The sequence below is a fragment of the Mytilus edulis genome, chromosome 5 (genome assembly GCF_963676685.1).
Source record: "Mytilus edulis chromosome 5, xbMytEdul2.2, whole genome shotgun sequence".
Classification (NCBI taxonomy): domain Eukaryota; kingdom Metazoa; phylum Mollusca; class Bivalvia; order Mytilida; family Mytilidae; genus Mytilus; species Mytilus edulis.
Genome location: NC_092348.1, coordinates 50,142,489 through 50,164,167, shown reverse-complemented (window position 1 = coordinate 50,164,167; position 21,679 = coordinate 50,142,489). Strand labels below are relative to the sequence as shown.

The 21,679-nt window shown below is 31.1% G+C and overlaps 1 protein-coding gene across 8 annotated transcripts in view; it reads left to right on the top strand.

The window, feature by feature from the left end:
* Positions 1-21,679, top strand: part of LOC139525446 (adenylate cyclase type 2-like) — a 74,591-nt gene that overhangs the window by 26,907 nt on the left and 26,005 nt on the right. For all 8 annotated transcript variants that reach the window (XM_071320782.1, XM_071320780.1, XM_071320783.1 and 5 more), the window contains 3 exons: positions 3,587-3,937; positions 14,811-14,960; positions 18,616-18,746. In XM_071320782.1, coding sequence (XP_071176883.1) covers positions 3,587-3,937; positions 14,811-14,960; positions 18,616-18,746 — 632 coding nt within the window. The remainder of the gene's footprint in view (positions 1-3,586; positions 3,938-14,810; positions 14,961-18,615; positions 18,747-21,679) is intronic.

Sequence of the window (21,679 nt, the reverse complement as noted above, 5' to 3'; positions counted from 1 at the left end):
ACCCTGTGTGTTTTGAAAAAAAAAATGTGCATGAATTATCAAGTGTTATGAGCATGACGATATTCTTCATTGTAAAGTTTCAACAGAAACAAAAGAGTAAATTAGAAATTTGAGTTATTCATTTAAAATATTGATTGTTTAATTTTATTTTGTTTGAAATAAGTCCCTTTCATTTTATGACAAAAGACGAACCCTGGTTGTACTTGAAAAATTTGCATTGTTATCTTTTCATTTAAAGTATGTCTAATCTCAGTTTAATAAAACAAATATTTAGAAGGACATAAAGCTTTGTTTTTCCCTTGACATTAGATATGAATATGGTTGTATATGGTAAGCACAAATAGTTGTGGAAAAAGCAAGTTCATATTTATAATATTGGTGTCACCTTGCAGGGAAAATTTGTTTGCTGGGATTAGAACTTTTAAAGAAGCCTATATGGAAAACAATTCAAAACTTTTATATATGCCTTGCTGTGTTTTTGTTCATCAGCATCTTTAATATATTGGAACATTATTATCAATGCATTTTTTTTGATACATGGCAGCTTTTATTTGAAATAATAAGTTCTAGATAAATAAAATTTCTAAATGTCATAAAGTCTGATTGTTTTGTGCTAAAAAAATCTTATTTCTTACTCTTGCCTCATTTTCTAGTCATTAACAATTCTTGTATGGTACTAGACTACTAGTTGTCAAACCTTGCAGAAATTGTAAAGGCACTAAGTTAAATGGTTTATTGGACATTTTGTGCAGCAGTTAATTATTATTTACTGGTCAGAACAAAATTTCATGGAACATTCAATAATTAAATCTTGTCAACTCTGTCTAATCATTTGATGTCAGACCACATTACATCTAACAATTTAAAACATTTATAAAGCAAAACAAAAAAACTAATTTCATTCTTCCCTTCAGCTGACTAAGGTTACAATACATGTATATGTCAATTTTTTAAACATGCAACAAAAACAATGACAGATATATATTTCTTTTCAACTGAAAATTATTGTTTACTACTAAGCAGGAAGTAGAAACTGTAAAAAGTTAGTAGCAATTATAGTATATATAATAAACAAACTGTGCTTTAAAGTATTTATAATTTAGAAGGTTTGTCAATAGTCCAGGCAGGATATTGGGGAAAAAAAATAAAACAGATGAAGGATTCAGGATATGTGAACTTCAAAATTGATTTCCATTTCTTGTTTTAAAGATAAAAAAAAAATCAAACTCCTCAACTTTTTTTCACTTTCTCCTTTAGTTTATAGTTTTCCAATGAATTTTTAATTCATTTATCACTTAGTTTTGTTCCCCACTTAAGGGCATTATTTTTTTTAGTCTGTGGGTCCATTCCTTTGTCTGTCTGTTCATTTGTTCATTCTTAGTCAGTCCATCTGTCCCCCTTCATTTTAAAGTTTTTGGTTAAGGTTTTGGGTCAAGGTAGTGTTTGAAGAAGTTGAAATCTAATCAACTTGAAATTTAGTACACTTGTTCCCTATATATGATCTTTCAAATAATGCAAATTAAGATTTTTTATCCCAATTTCACAGTTCTCTGAACATAGAAAATGATGGTGCATTAATTATTTTGTCATGCAACCTGGCACCTTTTAATAACTTTCAATTTATTCATTATTTTTAATTTTTTTACACTTTTTAAAATAACATATTTGATTTATAACAGTACTTCTGTCAACAATGAACAGAAATAATGTATTTGCAAAACTCTAGATTATTTATAGCTTGACATATTATATACATGTAGCGTACATATAAAAAGAAGATTTGGTGTGATTGCCAATAAGACAACTCTCCACACGAGACCAAAAAACACAGATTTTAACTTGTCAACAGTGAGCAAATCCACCGTATAGTCAGTAATAAAAGGCCACAAATGACATATGACAATTCAAACCAGAAAACTAACAGTCTAATTAATATTCATAATAATGAACAAAAATCAAATATTTTACACAGCAACAAACGACAACCATTAAGTTACAGACTCCTGGCTTGGGACAGACACATACAGAATGTAGCAGGGATTAACTAATTTGAAGGCACATCATAGATCTGTCTATTCTTGAAGAGTGTATGTTCCCCTCTGGATGTTATTATGGTTGTGGGGTTGCTTGCATTTTGTTGTATGCCCTACATCTATTTTTATTCATATTCATGTTTGAACAATGCATTGAAATGAACTTTTTGTGGCTGACTGAAACTTTTTTTTTTTATATTGAACTTGTTCTTCTACAATTACAATTTACTCGACATACTTTATGCCGAATTTCAAGAGAGAGACAAACTTTCCAGTTCAAATTATATTGTGTTTATACAATGCTTTAACTAATAGTGAGTGTTAAATTTCTTACTAATTTAACTTATTTTAGTTAAATAGAAATGAATTCTAAATCAATATCAGCTGAAAGTTTTGAAATAAAGGCTATCAATAATTAGATCATATAACCATTAATGGAACAATCCCCTGTAGGCTAAAAAAAATAGACTGTAATTTGACACAATAGATAAATAAAAGTGACAAAATAATGTTTTACCAGTCTACATCATATAAACTATTGTTTTTATGAATGGTTTCCAGTACAGTAGGTTAGCATAGTTTTACAGTACATGTTTGTAAAGTAGTCGTGTGAGGTAAACAAGTTAAATGAACTTGATAAAGTCAAACTAGTTTTTGTCATAGAATATCAAACCAAATCATAGATATGGAAAGGAGAGAGGCAAAGCTCTATTTATTAGTACTCAAAAGTAGGGATATTGTGTAATAATTGATTGATTGTTAGTTATAAACACCACTTTTATCACTCTTGGCTCTTGGTGTCATTTTGTTTTAGTTGAGGAAGCCGGAGTGCCAGGAGAGAACCATAACCTTTGGAATGAAAACTGAAAATACTTAGTTAATTTATAGTGGAGAAAAAAACTTGTCACCTGGGGGGTTCAAAACTCACAACCTCTGAGTGTTGACATTTTAGTGATACATAATACTTAGATCAATAGACCTCCAATACACTGGAACTATACTTACACTAGACAACTGTATTTTCTATAAAGTTACATTACTGTTGTACATCTCAGGTTGTTAACCATTTTGAGGCCCTGCCCACTAGATCATGGTCTTGCATCTTTGAATAATTAAGCAATAATGCATCAAATTAATGCTGTGAATCAGGTTAGGTTTTTTAAAACGTTTATGCTGACATCCGAGACATATCTCTGTGTCAACAGTTTATAATCTAGTTCTTTTGATTGGATTTTTAGTCCACTACCATAGATGTACAGTCCCAATTGAGTAACAACTAAACTTTTGAATTTGAATGAAAACTCTACTAATTTCCTGTTCCTAAATGATATGTGAATGTTTGTCCCAAAAAAATGATATAATCACTTTCTTCCTTATAATATAACAACTAGGCACCACATCCTTGGTTTATATAATGTGAAACTTATTTGTGTTTTCAGGATTATTATAAGTCTTCAAATTCCAGATGTAAAAGAAAATTTGAAATCAGAATATTATTTGATATACATAAATTAGGTTAATAGCCCTTATATTATTATTTTTTTTAATTTCAGAGTTTCAGTAATCAAGACTATAGGATTTCACAGTCAGTGCTAATTGTTGGACAAGTTTCTCTTGCTATCATTTTGCTGTGTGTGATAAAAAATTCCATATACTTAAAATTCTCAACATGGATATCTGTAGTAATTTGGATTTTATTATTAGCAATTTCCAATATTTACTTTCACATACCAAGTCGAAGGCAGACTACGGATGATGTGGCTGTTACATTTTTCTTGATTTTTATGTGTCATGTGATGTTACCAATGTCTAAAATGTTATCGTTATGTTTTGGTGGAATGACCGTTGTATTACAGATAACAACATCAGGAATTTTATCACCAAAAGAAAATATGGTTGCTGAGGTAATAAGTCATTTATTTATTGAATTTGTTTCATTCCACTCCAGAATGGACTGTAAGCTTAGCGCAGTGACCTTCAAATGGTATAGAAACCAACAATCAATCAAATGGTATAGATCATATATACTGTCAGTTCATGCATATAAGTTTTGATATCTGACACTATAATATTATATAAGCAATACATGGTCTTTAGAAACTTTAGTACCACTAAAGATAAGAACTTGATAGCTAGACTAGGTAGCATTTAAAGGATGATCAAAAGCTTACGACTGCAAGCCCCCGACCCCTGATTTTTTTAAAATGAAAAAACCTCATAAAACCACACATCTCCTTTTCTATAAGTATGATTCTGAATGCAAATGTTATAAATAAATATCATTCAACTTGATATTAAAGATTGCAACATTTCTCTCAATAATCTGAGTGAATTCATGTAAAAAATATTGTGAGTAATAACTTATAAAATCTACTGATTAACAGTATTTGTGTGGTATTTGAAGTTCAACCCCTCTTTCTCACCCATTAATGAAACTGAGTTCATACTAGATAAAAGCTTCTACTTATATGTACAGTCAATTACCATAAAGAAGATAGAATGATTGATTTTTATTGACTAATTCTACCTGAAAAGGATAATTCCATAATGAAATTGTCTAAAGTATCCTGACAAGTTGACTTCTCACATAATTGTTATAATGATCTCTGTAGTATCCACTCCTCAAGAAATTAGTCTAGCTAGGTCAGGCAAAGTTGACTGATGAATGGTCAATAATGTGTTGGTAACTGAATCTAATCCGTTTTGGGGTATGCTGCATAGGATACATTTCCTTTCATCAGCTGTTTTTGCAAGCATATAAACAAGCATGAAGGATTGTATATGTTTATATCTTAATTGTTATATATTCAATGTGCTTATAATTGTTTCAACTTACAACTTTCAAATATTATAAAGATGACTTTAGATATATCTGCCATGAAATTTTCAGACAAATTCGACAACAAGTTGTTGGGTTGCTGCCCCTGAGTTAGTAATTTTATGTAAATTTTGCAGTTTTTTGCTATTATCTTAAGATATTATTATAGTATCTAATGATATCTTATACTATAAATTATGATTTTAACCTTATTTTACATGATTTCCAAAGCATCAGTAAATACAGGTGAGCGACACAGGCTCTTTAGAGCCTCTAGTTTGAATATTTCATAGTACCTTTGCTTAGGTCCACTTACTGCCTTCAACAACAAGGTAAACCTATACTGAAAAGTTAGCCATTAAAAGTTTCCATCAGGAAATCAAATGAGAGAACTGATAAACAGCATTATTTAAACAGTACAATTAATGAAAAATTAGTATGACAGACATTAACCAATAACATCCATCGAAAGGTAGTTTGAGTAAAATCAGTGGTAGCAGATCAAGCAGGGTGTGATTGTCAACAGGTGCATGTGTCCAAATCTTTTCTAATATAATACTTGTTAAATGATCAACTTAAAACATTGAAATATTTTAGGAAAAATTGACTGTGATTGAGCAATGCCTCCAACTGTCAAAAACCAAATTGGCAGCAGACGGTCACCCATCTAATCAAAGTGGTACCAGAATGAAATATACTTCATACATTAATATTAAAGGAAATTTGAATAATATATAAATCTTTAATCTATTGAAGAAAAGGTTAAATTACTAAGATTTTTTTCGAAGACTTTGCTTTAATTACTACAAAGTTTAGAGGATAAACCAAAGTCAATCTATGCCTGGTCAAGTTGTTTGTTTTAAACCAACATATTTGAGCCTTTGCATTGCATGAACCTCTTGCATGAAATATGGAAATAAAGATTGTTTATGATAAAATATTAAATTTCCTGTTGAAAAATACATGGGTCCATCGACTCTTAAAATATTTCTAAATGGTCTATAAAAAATTCTAATTTCAACTTCTGATAGGATGTAATTTTAATGACTAAGAATGTTTTAAATACAAAATCTCCTTTAACAAAACACTTTTAAGTCAAAAGTTAATTTTTGAATCTTATGGAAAATTCAAAGGATTTATGAAAATGAGGAAACGTGCTGTTCGTGAGCGAAGATCGTTGCTTGCACAAGACAAATTGTTGTGATTGATGTTAATTGATTTTTATGTAATCTCTAAGAAATGCCATACATTCCCAGGAAGTACTTAAGTATTGGGATAAGGATTATCGTATCGATTTATAAGGATTATAAAAAAGCTGGAGAAAAATGTATGCTAAAAATATGGGGATAAAATTTCAGAAAATAAAATAGAATACTAAATGTCGGTTCACAGGAAAATAAAACATTGCCTTTTCTAAAAGTTTCCATTAAAACTATTGGTTACATGACTTAAATATTTATTCAGGTTTAAATGGATTGTTCAACTGATTTAATTTAGTTTACAGTAGAAAGAGCTTAACTGCTTTCAATTTAAAATTTTGCTTTTAATTGCAATATAATCTCGGCAAGGATCTATTACTTAAAAACTATTATCAGATATATAGGAAATGATGAATTTGTGTTCCAATAAATCTATCTTTTGTGATAACATGCCACTGCACATCTACAACCTCCTTTGGTATAGACCTTAGTTTATTTGAGTATTATGATATGTTAAAGTAAGGTGGTATGGTATGAAATCCAATGCAACCAAAGACTAAAGGGATGAGAAAGTGACTTTCTACTATGAAAATGAAAATAATATTATCAACAGTCTGAAAGAAAAGGCAGTTTTAAAGATTTTGTTGAGTTTCGTCATTTTTGCCTCCAAACAAATTACTTATTACATTACTGATGCTTTAAAACAGGGTTTTAGTGCAATAACCTCTGTCCATCTGTTTGTTCATTCCTCTTCCCCCAATTTTTTGATGCTTTTTTTTTGTTTTTAGTTTTTTTAAATTTTGTATCTGGATTCATGTGATCATGGTCAAAAACTTAGTTGAATTAAGCCTTATTTTTCATTTGCACAAACTTCTAAATCTCTTACAGTTTTTATACGCCTGTCAAAATTTTGACGGGACATATTATTGTATACAAATGTCTGCCGTCTGTAACCTGTCCGTCTGTTCGTCTGTTCGCGTAAACAGGTCCCACTGTATTGAGAACAACTTAATTATCTAAATTTCATGAAACTAAACATAGTTGTTTCCTATGATAGTCAAATAATCTGTATACTTTTTGGTGAAAATAAGATTTAAACTTTTTGAGGTGAGTTATTATTGATATGTTCATAATTATAAATTAACTGTTAACAAAACTTTGAATTTTTGAAATACTAAGGCTTTTCTACCTCAGGAATAGATTACATTAGCTGTATTTGGCAAAACTTTTAGTACTTTTGGTCCTCGATGCTCTTCGACTTCATACTTTATTTGGCCTTTTAAACATTTTTTGATTTGAGCGTCACTGATGAGTCTATTGTAGACAAAACACACGTCTGGCGTAATTATAAAAATTTAATCCCCAGGTATCTATGATGACTTTATTTATTGAGCTTTTTGGTAAAAAAACATATAAAACATTTTGTGAGCAACTTATTTTTTTCTGTCTCTTATATTAAATTCCAATTGCAGGAATAAGGAATAAGTCAGGATATACTTAGTATGACTTACTGTACAACCCCAGTGTTATTCAAAAATCATACTTTTTACCTGTATATAAAAATAATTTTTTTGTGGGCTGAATCAAACAAAAGAACTGGTTTCTTCCTGATGGCTTCATTGTTTCACTTGTCAATGTTTACAATGGACATTCTTTTCTTTTCAAACTTTGTACATGCACAAGCCATCTCTAGCTAAGGGTAAAATTGAAGGTCCACATGAATAGAAATTGATTTTGGTTGAATTATTGACTTTGAAGCCAAAACTATATCAGAGCTAGTTTATTTTAAGCTTATATTTTAATTAGATTTAACTGATTGTTCAATAGCCAAAAGTTATTTCACTATTCCAATATTATAAATGATTAGAAAAAAAAAAGAAAATCATATTTTATATTTTTTTATCTGAATTGTTCCTAATCCCACTTTAAGCAACAGATAGTGTCTTCAACTAACTTTTGCAACTGTTCTTAGTTTTTCTGTACTGTTATTCTCATCACTTGGCATCCGATGTCCATTGTATATTGTACATGGTCATCATGAACTTTTTACATTTTGAGAATCACTGAATGGAATGGAACCAAAAATGGCATGAATGTTCCTTATGAGGTGTTGACCAAGTATTGTTACTTTGCATTTGATCCATCATCCAAGATAGCCGCCAGTGGGGGACTTAGTTTAACTTTAACATAGGAGCCTATTGGAAATACATACAAATGTCTTCTATTAGAGAACCACTGAATGCAATGAAACTGAACATGGCATGAATATTCCTTATGAGGCTTAGTTTACCAAAGGATATCCTATAGAAATTATATACTAATGTTTTCTTCTAGAAAACAGCTTAATGGATTGAAACAAAACATGGTATGAATGTTTCTTTTGAGGTGCCTACCAAGTGTTGGTTATGTGTAGCTGATTTGTCATCCAAGATAGCTGTCAGCAAGGGGAAGTTAGTTTAACATAAGACCCTATGGAAAATACATTCAAAAGCTTTTGCTAGGTGCAACGAATGGAATGAAACCAAACATGGTATGCATGTTTCTTTGGATGTACCAACCAAGTGTTGTTACTATATAGGCTATAGCTGATTTGTCATCCAAAATGGCTGCTAGAAAAGGGAAGTAAGTTTAACATTGGATACTAAGGGAAATACATTTAAATGTTTTCTTCAAGAGAACCACTGAATAGAATGAAACCAAACATGGCATGAATGTTCCTAATGAGGGGCTGATCATGTGTTATTACTTTGTAGCTGAACCATCATCTAAGATGTTCATCTGCAGGGGGATTTAGTTTAACATAAGACCCTATGGAAAATACATATAGAGCTTTTTAGACTTTTAGTCTTTTTCTAGGTGCAATGAATGGAATTAAACCAAACATGGCACAAATGTTCCTTATGAGGTGATGATGAAGTGTTTCTACTTTGTTGTCCATTTGCTATTTAAGAGCCCCACCAGGATTTTAATGCCTCTTATGCCTCACCTACAATAGTAGAGGGGCATTAGGATTTCTGGTCTATTGGTCTGTTTGTCCATCTGTCCAGCTTAAGGTTAAAGTTTTTGGTCAAGGTAGTCTTTGATGAAGTTGAAGTTCAATCAACTTGAAACTTAGTACATTGGTATGTTCTCTATGATATGATCTTTCTAATTTAAATGCCAAATAAGTTTTTTTATCCTGATTTCTATGTCCACTGTACATAGAAAATGGAAGTACGAGTGGAGCATTAGTGTGCTATGGACACATTCTTGTTTGTTAAATTATGGGGCCAATGTTAAACCAAATTTGGCCTCAATTATTATTTGGGTATCAGTTATAATTTTAATCTATTTTTACATGATTTCAAAAACCAAATTGGAATCAGGTGAGCTACACATGCTCTTGAGAGCCTCTAGTTTGTTGTTTTTACCCTTTTAACCTTAAGGACAACTACGTATATATAAATGTCAGTATAAATGAGCTAGAATGGAAATCGAATTGACATTTGACTGGGCAATTATTTGACAGAGGAATTACTGGTAATAACATTTTAATACTGATAATAATTGTGGGAGGAATTCAAATTTGTAAAATTTTCTGATTTACATGTTGGAAAATTGCAAATCATTTTATTCTGATAGCATTTATCTGTAACCAAGCTATGAACATTGTGGAGATTTCAATATGTTACATCGTAAATTATGGACATTTTTATTGCTGTACTAAGTAAATTGTAGAGATTTTGATTTACAATACATATAGTTATATAATATATGTTGTTAAAAATTGTTATGCTAGCTTTCTTAAACTGTTTGGTGTCCTAGCAAACTATTTTTTGTAAGTTATATGCATTCATTCATGAGAAATAGTGTTATGCATGTAGTTTAGATCAAATACAACGTTGATATTTACATTATTATTTTAACTTTGATTTATGTATTGAACTGATTTATTTTAATCTTTGATCAACTTTGCATAAGGTTTTTTATGCCCCACCTACGATAGTAGAGGGGCATTATGTTTTCTGGTCTGTGCGTCCGTTCGTTCGTTCGTCCGTCCGTCTGTTCGTTCGTTCGTTCGTCCGTCTGTCCCGCTTCAGGTTAAAGTTTTTGGTCAAGGTAGTTTTTGATGAAGTTGAAGTCCAATCAACTTGAAACTTAGTACACTTGTTCCTTATGATATGATCTTTCTAATTTTTAAGCCAAATTAAACTTTTGACCCCAATTTCACGGTCCACTGAACATAGAAAATGAAAGTGCATGTTTCAGGTTAAAGTTTTTGGTCAAGGTAGTTTTTGATGAAGTTGAAGTCCAATCAACTTGAAACTTAGTACAAATGTTCCCTATGATATTATCTTTCTAATTTTAATGCCTAATTATATTTTTTATCCAATTTCACGGTCCATTGAACATGGAAAATGATAGTGGGAGTGGGGCATCCGTGTACTTTGGACACATTCTTGTTTTTGGTGAATTTATTTTTCAATCATTTGTTTAACACAAGACTACTGGTAATGATAAATGATTTTCTTGATTTTGAATTTTCTTCTCATATCTCATTCAACTTATTAAAACTTGCTTGCAAGAATATCTTATGAATTTATGAATCATTTGCAAAAAACCAAGCTATATTAGACCCTATCTAACAGGATATTTTACCTTAAGATTATTTTGCTGTGGTCCAGGGGGCATTAAATGTTACCCTTGTCTGTATGTTTGTCCGTTCATACATATGTACCCCCAAAATTAGTTTTTATTCCCAAACTTTGGATGATATAAATGTTTACCATTCTTGAGTTTTGTCCATTTATGTATGGAAATATTGAGCAATTTTTCATTTTAATTTCTGTCCTTTGTTTAACTTTAGTTTGCCTTAAACCAAATGTTATGAAACTTGCACACAATGCTTATTACCTCATCTGGCAAGACAATAATATATCAGCTATTTTCATCTTATTTTGGCAAAATTTAACCAAACTAGCTGCTAGTTAGAGAATTATGGTAAGTATTCCATTCTTGTAAAAATTTTAAGCCAAAGAAAACATTCCTTAAATTTTATCCAAATATTAATACTGTTAAAATTGTAACTTATGTAGAAGAAGAAGACAACAATTTCAAAATATCAGTCATTTGATTTTTAAAAATATGAAACAAGCATTGCACCACATTGGTTTATTGATAATTCAAGAAAAAGAAGAAAATTGATATCTTCCTTTTAATTGTATCTCCCTTCATTGTAATTGAATGAAAAGTTGACCCCTATAACCTTATTGTTTTTGACATGTCACTCTGTAACTGATATTTCACTGCAAGGTAATTTTTGTATGTACATATTTTCCCATCTTTGTTTTACAAGAAAAAGGAAGAAAATTGATATCTTCCTTTTAATTTTGTCCCCCTTTGTTGCAATTGAAAGAAAAGTTGACCCTATAACCTTATTGATTTTGACATGTTACTCAGTAACTAGTTATTAATATATCTCTGCAATTTTTTGTTGTTGTATATACACCTTTTATCCAGTTCATGGAAAATGTATTGAACTTTGCATAACCCAGTAGTGTAAGTGTGCTGTTTCGTGGCCTTTTATAGCTGGGCTTTGCTCATTGTTGAAGGCCATACTGTGACATATAGTTGTTAATTTCTGTGTCATTTGATCTCTTGTTGTGAAGAGCTTTCTCATTGTCAATCATACCACACCTTTTTTTTATGTTCTATATTTTCCCTACTCAGATGACTGTCTCTGCATAGAAAAAGAGCTATGCTTTAAGTATTTGATTTAAATGAATGTATTACCAGTAGACTGATTAGATAAATTCATTATATGATATGCTTTTGGAGACTGCAATGCAAATTAAGAAAGTATAAAAGCAGAATGTACTGCACATGGATTTAGTAATGAACTAAGTTGTGGTCCTACACTGCTGCACACATAGTAAATATACATTTTGGGTGATTTGACATAAATGTCTGAGTTTCTAACCAAAAAAGGATGTGGCTTAAAATTATTAAACTCAATACTCTGACTTTAATTATCATGATTATAGAATTCTAAAATTTAAATCAAAATAACTCACAACATTCTGCTGCATGACATTAGTGCTAAAAAGCTGTCCCCCAAGTTACCCACATGTATGGGCGTTTTTCAATAAAAACGTATTTTCTTGTCCTAGCCACTTTAAAAAAAATGTGTTTGATCTTTGCAAGTAATTTTTTGTGCAGTCTGTACATTGAATTAGATTTAACGTTTTTAAGCAAAGAAACAGTTTATTTTTTAGAGGGATTGATAAGATATTGACTCCTGAATGGTCCAAAACAACCATAATGGCATGTCCCTAGACCGCCTGTCCAACATTCATACTCTAAAATATCGTAAAAAAATGAAGAAATTAATGTTTTTTTTACTGTACATAAGTTCTTTAATAATTCAAAAGTATGTTCAGAGCCAACATATTCTAATAAACAGCTTTTAATATAGGTTTTCTAATTTCAGAAGGTGTGTCCCTCACAAATTGTCCACTACGAAACGAAGTCATTAAAATTTGCCAATAAACAGGTTTATAAAATCAATGTAATTTTTGTTTGCAAGAGATATAAACATTAGGGTCTTACAAAAGAAGTGATGCTTTTATAACGGCAATTAAATTGTTGGTAAGAAAAATTGAGCACATCAAATGGACCAGAGTGATACCGTATTTTTGATAATGTCCCCTACGAAACGGGTCAAATCTCCTTCAGTATCTGGTTTTAAAATTATGAAAAAAATATCAGTGTACAGCTTGATAAATGCTTTGATGAATACAATCAGTCTTGTTACTATTACAATATAGGGATTGTGGGGAAAAAAAATAGCATGCGAATACGTCCCTTACGAAACGGTCCCATACGAAACAAGTATGAGAGAAAAACGTTTCGTAGTGGACACTACCACTTCCATGGAGTCTTTTTTTTAATCTTTTTTCAATTATATTCGTGCAAAACAAATAACAAGGGTTAGTTTCATGTAATTTTTATTATGTTATTATTAACATATAATAGGGTTGATGTCCACTACGAAACTTTTGTCCACTACGAAACGGTTTTGTCCACTACGAAACACATCAAAATGTCCACTACGTAACATGAGTTGAACCTTCATATGTGAAGTACTGTCTAATCTTTATCGATAAAAATGATTTTCTAATTCAGAATTTTTTTTATATTTTTCTAGTATTTAAAGTAAACAAACTGGGATGTCTATAGGAGACATTTAAAATTGCAAAAAATATGTGTGTTTAGAAGAAGTTTCGTAGGGGACAAAAGTCCCCTACGAAACAGTACACAAATTATGAAAATAATATCATTTTAAAGAATATTTAAGATTGCACTTTTTGTTTACAAACAGGTCTATAATAGAGGTATTCAAAATAACTCTTGAAATTAAATTTTAGACAAGTTGATTTTCCATTTTTTTTAGGTCTGAAATGTATGCTTTTATTGAAAAACGCCCGTATACACTATTTAGCTCACCTGGCCCAAAGGGTCAAGTTAGTTTTTCTATTGTCCGTCATCTGTTAACTTTTACAAAAATCGTCTCCTCTGAAACTTCTAGGTCAAATTTAACCAAACTTGGCCAATATCATCACTAGTGTATCTAGTTTTAAAAATATGTCCGATGACCCCACCCACCAATTAAGATGGCTAACATGGTTAAAAATAGTACATAGGTGTAAAATGCAGTTTTTGGCTTATATCTGTGAAACTAGCATTTAGAGCAAATCTGACATGTGGTGAAAGTGTTCATCAAGTTATGTTCTATCTGTTCTGAAATTTTCAGACGGTTCAGACAAGCTGTTGATGGGTTGCTGCCCCTGAATTAGTTATTTCAAGGAAATTTTGCAGTTTTTGGTAATTATCTTGAATATTATTATAGATAGAGATAAACTGTAAACAACAATAATGTTCAACAAAATAAGTCAACATTGACCCAATAAGGAGTTGTTGCCCTTTAAAGTCAAAATCAACATTTTTTTGTAAGTTTTTGTTTTCTTTTACAAAAGTCTTATCTTGAAACAACTGTTATAAATTGAACCAAACTTGGCCACAATCTGCATTAGGTTATCTAGTTTAAAAAATGTGTCTGCCTGGCAACCAACATGGCACACATGCCTAAAAAAAGAACTTAAAGGGAAAACCTGTTTTTATGCCCCACCTACGATAGTAGAGGGGCATTATGTTTTCTGGTCTGTGGCTCCGTTCGTTTGTTCGTTTGTTCGTCCGTCCGTCCGTCCATTTGTTTGTTCGTCCCGCTTCAGGTTAAAGTTTTTGGTCAAGGTAGTTTTTGATGAAATTGAAGTCCAATCAACTTGAAACTTAGTACACATGTTCCCTATAGTATAATCTTTCTAATTTTAATGCCAAATTAGATATTTACCCAATTTCAAAGTCCATAAAACATGGAAAATGATAGTGCGAGTGGGGCATCCGTGTACTTTGGACACATTCTTGTTGGCTTATATCTCTGAAACTAAACAAAATTTTACGGTTGCATTATTTCATGCATCTATTGGAAATGAAAATATCAGATGAGCGACCCTGGCTCTTTGGAGCCTCTAGTTTTCAGATAGAATAATAAAACAACAAGGCTTGTCATATAGGAACCAACAATCCCAATGATATCTTCATTAAAGGACTTTGCTTCTGACAAAAAGTTTTCAGAACACTGTTTTAATGTTACTTTGTAATATTTGCATTGGTATTTGATATTGAACTTGAATATTTATCCTTTTATTGAACTGATTTCAGCTTTTCTCAAACTTTGTAATTCTACTGAGTGCGAATATGATGGGAATTGGTCACAAATATCTTACTGATCTACATCACAGACACACATTCTTGGAAGCAAGGAGTATGATCCAAGTTAAGAAGAAGCTTGAATGGGAAAATAATCAAAGGGTATGTAATTAGTTTCTCTGTGCAATATTAAATTCTGTGAGTAAATGAAATTTGGTATGTAAGTATTTTCATACAAAGCAAACACTCATGCTTAATAGGAACAAATGCCTTGATATAAACAATTTTTTATTACCCTGCCATAGGCATTAGTACATGTATTAAGTGTTATCCTTGACCGCCCATCCTTTCATCTTTCTGTCTGTCCTATTTTGGTTTCTGTACTCTACAGTTGTGCCTTTTTTAGCTCACCTGGCCTAAAGGGCCAAGTGAACTTTTCTCATCACTTGGCGTCCAACGTCTGTCGTCATTAACTTTTACAAAAATCTTCTCCTCTGAAACTACAGGGCCAAATTTAACTAAACCTTGCCACAATCATCATTTTGGTATCTAGTTTAAAAAATGTGTCCGGTGACCAAGCCAACCAACCAAGATAGCCACCATGGCTAAAAAAAGAACATAGGGGTAAAATTCAGTTTTTGGCTCATATCTCAGAAACCAAAGCATTTAGAGCAAATTTGACGATGATATAATTGTTTGTTAGGTCAAGGTCTATCTGCCCTGAAATTTTCAGACCAATCAGGCAACCCATTGTTAGGTTGCTGCCCTTAAATTGGTAATTTTAAGAAAATTTTGCAGCTTTTGGTTATTATCTTGAATATTATTATAGATAGAGATAAATTGTAAATAGCAATAATGTACTACAAAGTAAGACCCACACATAATTCAACATGATAAAAATGGTCAATTGACCCCTTAAAGTAATTGCCTTTATAGTCAATTTTTAACAATTTTCATAAATTTTGTAAATTTGTAAATTTTTACAAAATATTTTAACTTCTGGGCCAAGTTCATTATAGATAGAGATAATTGTAAGCAGCAAGAATATTCAGTAAAGTAAGATCTACAAACACATCACCATCACCAAAACACAATATTATCATGAATAAATCTGTCCTTCGTTTATGATAACCACATAGACCAAGGTGAGCTAGTTTGTTAACTCAGAAAATTTCAATTTTTTTGTTTCCACCCTAAATAAAGTTTTCTCATTTCATTTTTTTTTAACCTCAAACAGAATGGTAAGAACCAAAACCTTGCAGACAGAATTCAAATAAGGAAGGAGAGCTACTTACAGTTTTAGAGTTGAATGCCCCTCTGGTATCTTCCACCCCTCATTTAGGCCCCTTTTTAACTTGCAAAATTGCAAAGCTTAAGTCAGGACATTCCTGACCTTTGACACATTCTTTTTGTTGAGCCTTTGACTTTAGTCAAAAAGCGAGACTAAGCGATCCTACATTCCGTCGTCGTCGGTGGCGGGGCCCCCCACGAGGGTGGCGTCCACAAATATTCACTCTGTGGTTAAAGTTTTTGAAATTTTAATAACTTTTTAAACCATACTGTATTTCTACCAAACTTGGACAGAAGCTTGATTATGATCATAAGATAGTATCCAGAAGTAAATTTTGTAAAACAATAAATCTTTTTTTTCCGTATTTTACTTTAAATGGACTTAGATTTTCTGTCAGGAAACAACACGTTCACTCTGTGGTTAAATTTTAAAAATTTTTGATAACTTTCTTATAATATTTTTAATTTGTACCAAACTTGGACAGAAGCTTGATTATGATCATAAGATAGTATCCAGAAGTAAATTTTGTGAAAATAAAATCCCTTTTTTCCGTATTTTACTTATAAATGGACTTAGTTTTTCTGCTGGAAAACATTAGATTCACTCTGTGGTTAAAGTTTTTTAAATTTTAATAACTTTCTTAAACTATCCTGGATTTCTACCAAACTTGCACAGAAGCTTGTTTATGATCATTAGATAGTATCCAGAAGTAAATTTTGTAAAACAATAAATCTATTTTTTCCGTATTTTACTTTAAATGGACTTAGATTTTCTGTCAGGAAACAACACTTTCACTCTGTGGTTAAATTTTTAAAAATTTTGATAACTTTCTTATAATATTTTTAATTTGTATCAAACTTGGACAGAAGCTTGTTTATGATCAGAAGCTAGTATCTAGAAGGAAATTTTGTGAATAATTTGTACCTGTGTATCTGTATTTTACTTATAAATGGACTTAGTTTTTTGTCGAGCCTGCAACTTTTGTTGCAGAAAGCTCGACATAGGGATAGTGATCCGGCGGCGGCGGCGGCTACGGCAACGGCGGCGGCTACGGCGGCGGCGTTAGCTCACTTCTTAAAAGCTTTATATTTTAGAAGGTAGAAGACCTGGATGCTTCATACTTTGTATATAGATGCTTCATGTTACGAAGTTTCCGTCAGTCACATGTCCGATGTCCTTGACCTCATTTTCATGGTTCAGTGACCACTTGAAAAAAAAGTTCAAATTTTTTGTAATGTTGAATTCTCTCTTATTATAAGTAATAGGATAACTATATTTGATATGTGCGTACCTTGCAAGGTCCTCGTGTCTGTCAGACAGTTTTCACTTGACCTCGACCTCATTTCATGGATCAGTGAACAAGGTTAAGTTTTGGTGGTCAAGTCCATATCTCAGATACTATAAGCAATAGGGCTAGTATATTCGGTGTATGGAAGGACTGTAAGGTGTACATGTCCAACTGGCAGGTGTCATCTTACCTTGACCTCATTTTCATGGTTCAGTGGTTATAGTTAAATTTTTGTGTTTTGGTCTTTTTATCTAATGCTATATGCCATAGGTCAACTATATTTGGTGTATGGAAATATTTTATGATCTTTATGTCAGTCGAGCAGGTTTTATTTAACCGTGACCTCATTTTCACGGTTCATTGCACAGTGTAAAGTTTTTGTGTTTTTGGTCTATTTTTCTTAAACTATAAGTAATGTGTCAACTATATATGTTGTATAGAAGCATTGTTAGCTGTACCTGTCTGCCTGGCATGGTTCATCTGACCTGGACCTCTTTTTCAAGGTTCATTGGTCTTTGTTTAGTTATCTTGGTTAATGTTAAGTTTATGTGACAGTAAGTGAGTTGTAATAAAGCTTAGCTTTATACTTAGGACTATCAACATAATATCAATGATTAGTATAGAAGGCGAGACATTTCAGCGTGTGCACTCTTGTCTTCCAGTTAACATTACATCCATATAGATAAAGTTTTTAAAATATTTATTAGATTCATATAAGCTATCCTGGATTTTTTCCAAACTTGGACAGAAGCTTCTTACAATCAAAAGATAGTATCAAGCAGAATATTTTTATTGCTTTTTTCCCTCATTTTTGTTGAGCCTGCTATTTACAGCAAAAGAAGGCTTCCCACTGGGTTCCCGCGGAACCCTTACTGTAAGTTACAATTTTTTTTAATTTTTTTTTTATTGAAATTGGCTATACAAAAAGAGAAGTAAATCAGATTGGATATCTTCCTAGCTATTCATTGTTACAGTGATATGCTAAAGGAAGTTACTCACATCAATTCCCTTCATGATAGACCTATTACAGGCTATAATTATAATGTCTCCCTAGTGATAGGGATGTTAGCTCTGTAAATTATTCTAGTTTAAAAGTTCACCTTCTTTTTATCCAGTTACAGTTATAAGACCATATTTATATTGATTGAACATTTTGATTTTTGATTTTTTTTAGTATGGTGAAGAAGGTGGGTATTATTGCATTATTTAATAGGAGTTGTGGTATGTTATATTTTCAGGATGAATTGTTAAATTGTTGTATACCGGGAGATATGGTAGAAGAAATGAAGGGGGATATAACAGAGAAAATGTTAAACCATTCAAATAAAAATCCTGAATTATATGTAGAGTCGCATTACCAGGATGTTAGGTATGTATGAGGGGATAAGAATGTGAAGTTATACATAAAACAGTAATCCATGTAAAGAAAGTATTATCTGTGTTAAACCTACATGTAGAAATGGGGAGAGAAAAAAGAAAGAAGATTGATGATTAACTATTCAAAGTAAAAAAAAGCAAATAAAACAACACACTCAATATTGAAAAAAAAAACATTCAGAAATATATCAAAACATTTTGTCCATTATTCAATGGTCTGTTTAAAAAGGAAACTTTACTGAAACTGGTTTGTAATTGAATAAAAGCTAGCCGAATCATCCTTAAGACGTCTACTATGAAACTAATGTCAATTAAATATGTACAATTTTATGAAAACTACACTTTTCATATAACATATAACCCTCAAAGTGAATATTATAAAATTTGGTATGAATATATAAGTTTGTTTTTAGTTAAACTTCTTTTGACCTTATTTATGCTGTTTAATTGAACCCCAAAAAGTTTGTGGAGGCTTTTCATGTTCATTGATGGAGAAAAGACTCCTTTGTGCCTCTTGTATAAGAATCAGTATGGTAATCTACTAGTCACAGAGATGTGGAAACAAGTCTATATATAAAAGCATCATGTTTCTGGCAATGATGTCAACAAACTTTTAAGAATGTGATAATGTAACACAGGCGAGACACATCTCGTTGAGTAAACAGTTTATGTATGATATTAAAAGTGGCCTCATCATTATTAGTATGATAAGTAAAGCTAAAAAGGAAAGTAAAATCTTATTTTTGGCTTGTCTACTTAAGTTTTTATCATGAATGATAGGAAGTTATGACTTGGCATAATTCCTACTAAAAAAATTGATATTTATTGCTTTCTACTACATCAAAACTAATTACTTGTAAGAAAACTTTCACATGATCATGATACTTAACAAACTTCACAAAAATGTTCCAATATTATACAAAAATTACTTTGGTTTGGTAGTTAAAAACCATTTTAACTGTTAATTGTGTATTGGGGTAGTGATGAATTTGATTTTTTTTTGAAAAAAACTCAAACATTATATGTATTTTCTGAAGAAACACAATGAACTTTATATGTATTTTCTGGAGAAACACTTGAACTTTATATGTATTTTCTGGAGAAACACTTGAACTTTATATGTATTTTTTGGGGAAACACTTTAAGAATGAATCTATCACTAATAAAATCAGTTTTTTTCAAAAAATACATATAATATTTGAGTGTTTATCCAGAAAATACATATAATATTTGAGTGTTATTCAGAAAATACATATAAAATTTGAGTGTTTCTCAAGAAAATACATAATAAAATATAAAGTGTTTCTTCTTTAACATTTGTATGCATTACATGATTATTAATTTAAACAGAATTTGGTCAAAGGTTTTAAGAATATTGTTTTACTTCAAAGAGTCAAAATGTTTGAAATAATGATGAGAATTTGTTCTTATCAGATAATTTATTGTATATTCTTATTATCCAGGGTTTGTTATGCTACATTAGTTTTCACCGTAAATCAACTTTCTGCCAAGTCAGTTCTAATATATCCCACATTTCCCAAGTGAGGATTTTCATTCTTTTTCTCAGATAGTTTTCTAAGATTAATATAACATATAATAATTAAATATCTTTACTGAATGTTGATTAATTTTGACCAAGGTTGTCCCTATACAAATAAAAGGGTGTACTCTATTTTCTGTGATTAATGATTTTGATAATAAAAGGTTATTGCACTTAACTGCACAAATAAAAGTTGGTTGTATATAATGATGATAGTGATATTGTGCAGGATAAGTTTTAGGGTCATATACATGATGCAATTTAATCACAAAGCTGCAACTTGATTGATCAGTATAGCAATATAGCCATTAAGTACTGTTGAGATACAATTATCATCACTCATTGGACAATGTTTTGTTACTTTATTCATAGATCATTATTAAACTAAAGGTACTATATAATTTGAATTACTCTTGATTCAGTAATACTTGTACATAACCCTGAAACAACTAAATGTACTTTATTCTTTTTATGACTGGTTAGTTTTAGACAGATATCTGTTTTCTTCTCTGGGGGTCCACTTCCTATACATAAAGGACATGCCACTTGAATAAGTCACCTTTTTCGGGCTTAAAAATATGTGAATAGGTCTGGAAAACTATCAGAAATATATGATAAGGTCAATAAAGTTGACAAAACTTTGTCTATTATCTTTCTTGGTGTTCCCGGCTGTGTTTTATCAACCATATCAACCAATTGTGTCTCTTTTTGCACTTTGGTATTCCACTGTTATACATTACACACTAAAACAAAGGAAACAATATAGGAAAAGGTTACATGTTTTACCTACACAATATATGAAAAGGTGTTCATTTTTTAAATCTAAATTATATGAAAAGGGTGGGGTAACAGAAACACCGCGACTATCCCTATCAATTAAGTATTGAAGTGACTGTTAAACAAGCATTAGCCTTTCAAAAAGGGCTAGTCGACTCTTAGCTGATGAAAATGGGAAGTGCTTTCACTTTGTAGATTTATTCATTTACTACTCTAAGAATAGCCACGTGCATCAATCAACAGATATTACCACACAAATGAGGTCACACGTTATGAAGTAGTATATATCGTTTAACATTGTTGCTTACAAAACTCCAGAAGATTCGACTATTTATAGATAAAAGTTACCTGTGTACCAATATCATGAATATGCATGATTAATGACCAGGCAAAATCTAATTGCTAAAATAGAGAGGACAAATCCGATACTCTATGGGATTGAAGGACATTTACTAGGTTTGGATTGTCCTAACCAATCAATAAACTTTGATTATTCATGTCTTGTAATATCTTCCAATCATGTAGCTAGAAAAATTCATGCACTGACTGTCCATCATTCAATTCTTAATATCGACTCCTAGGAGTCGATAATAACAATTTGAACATAA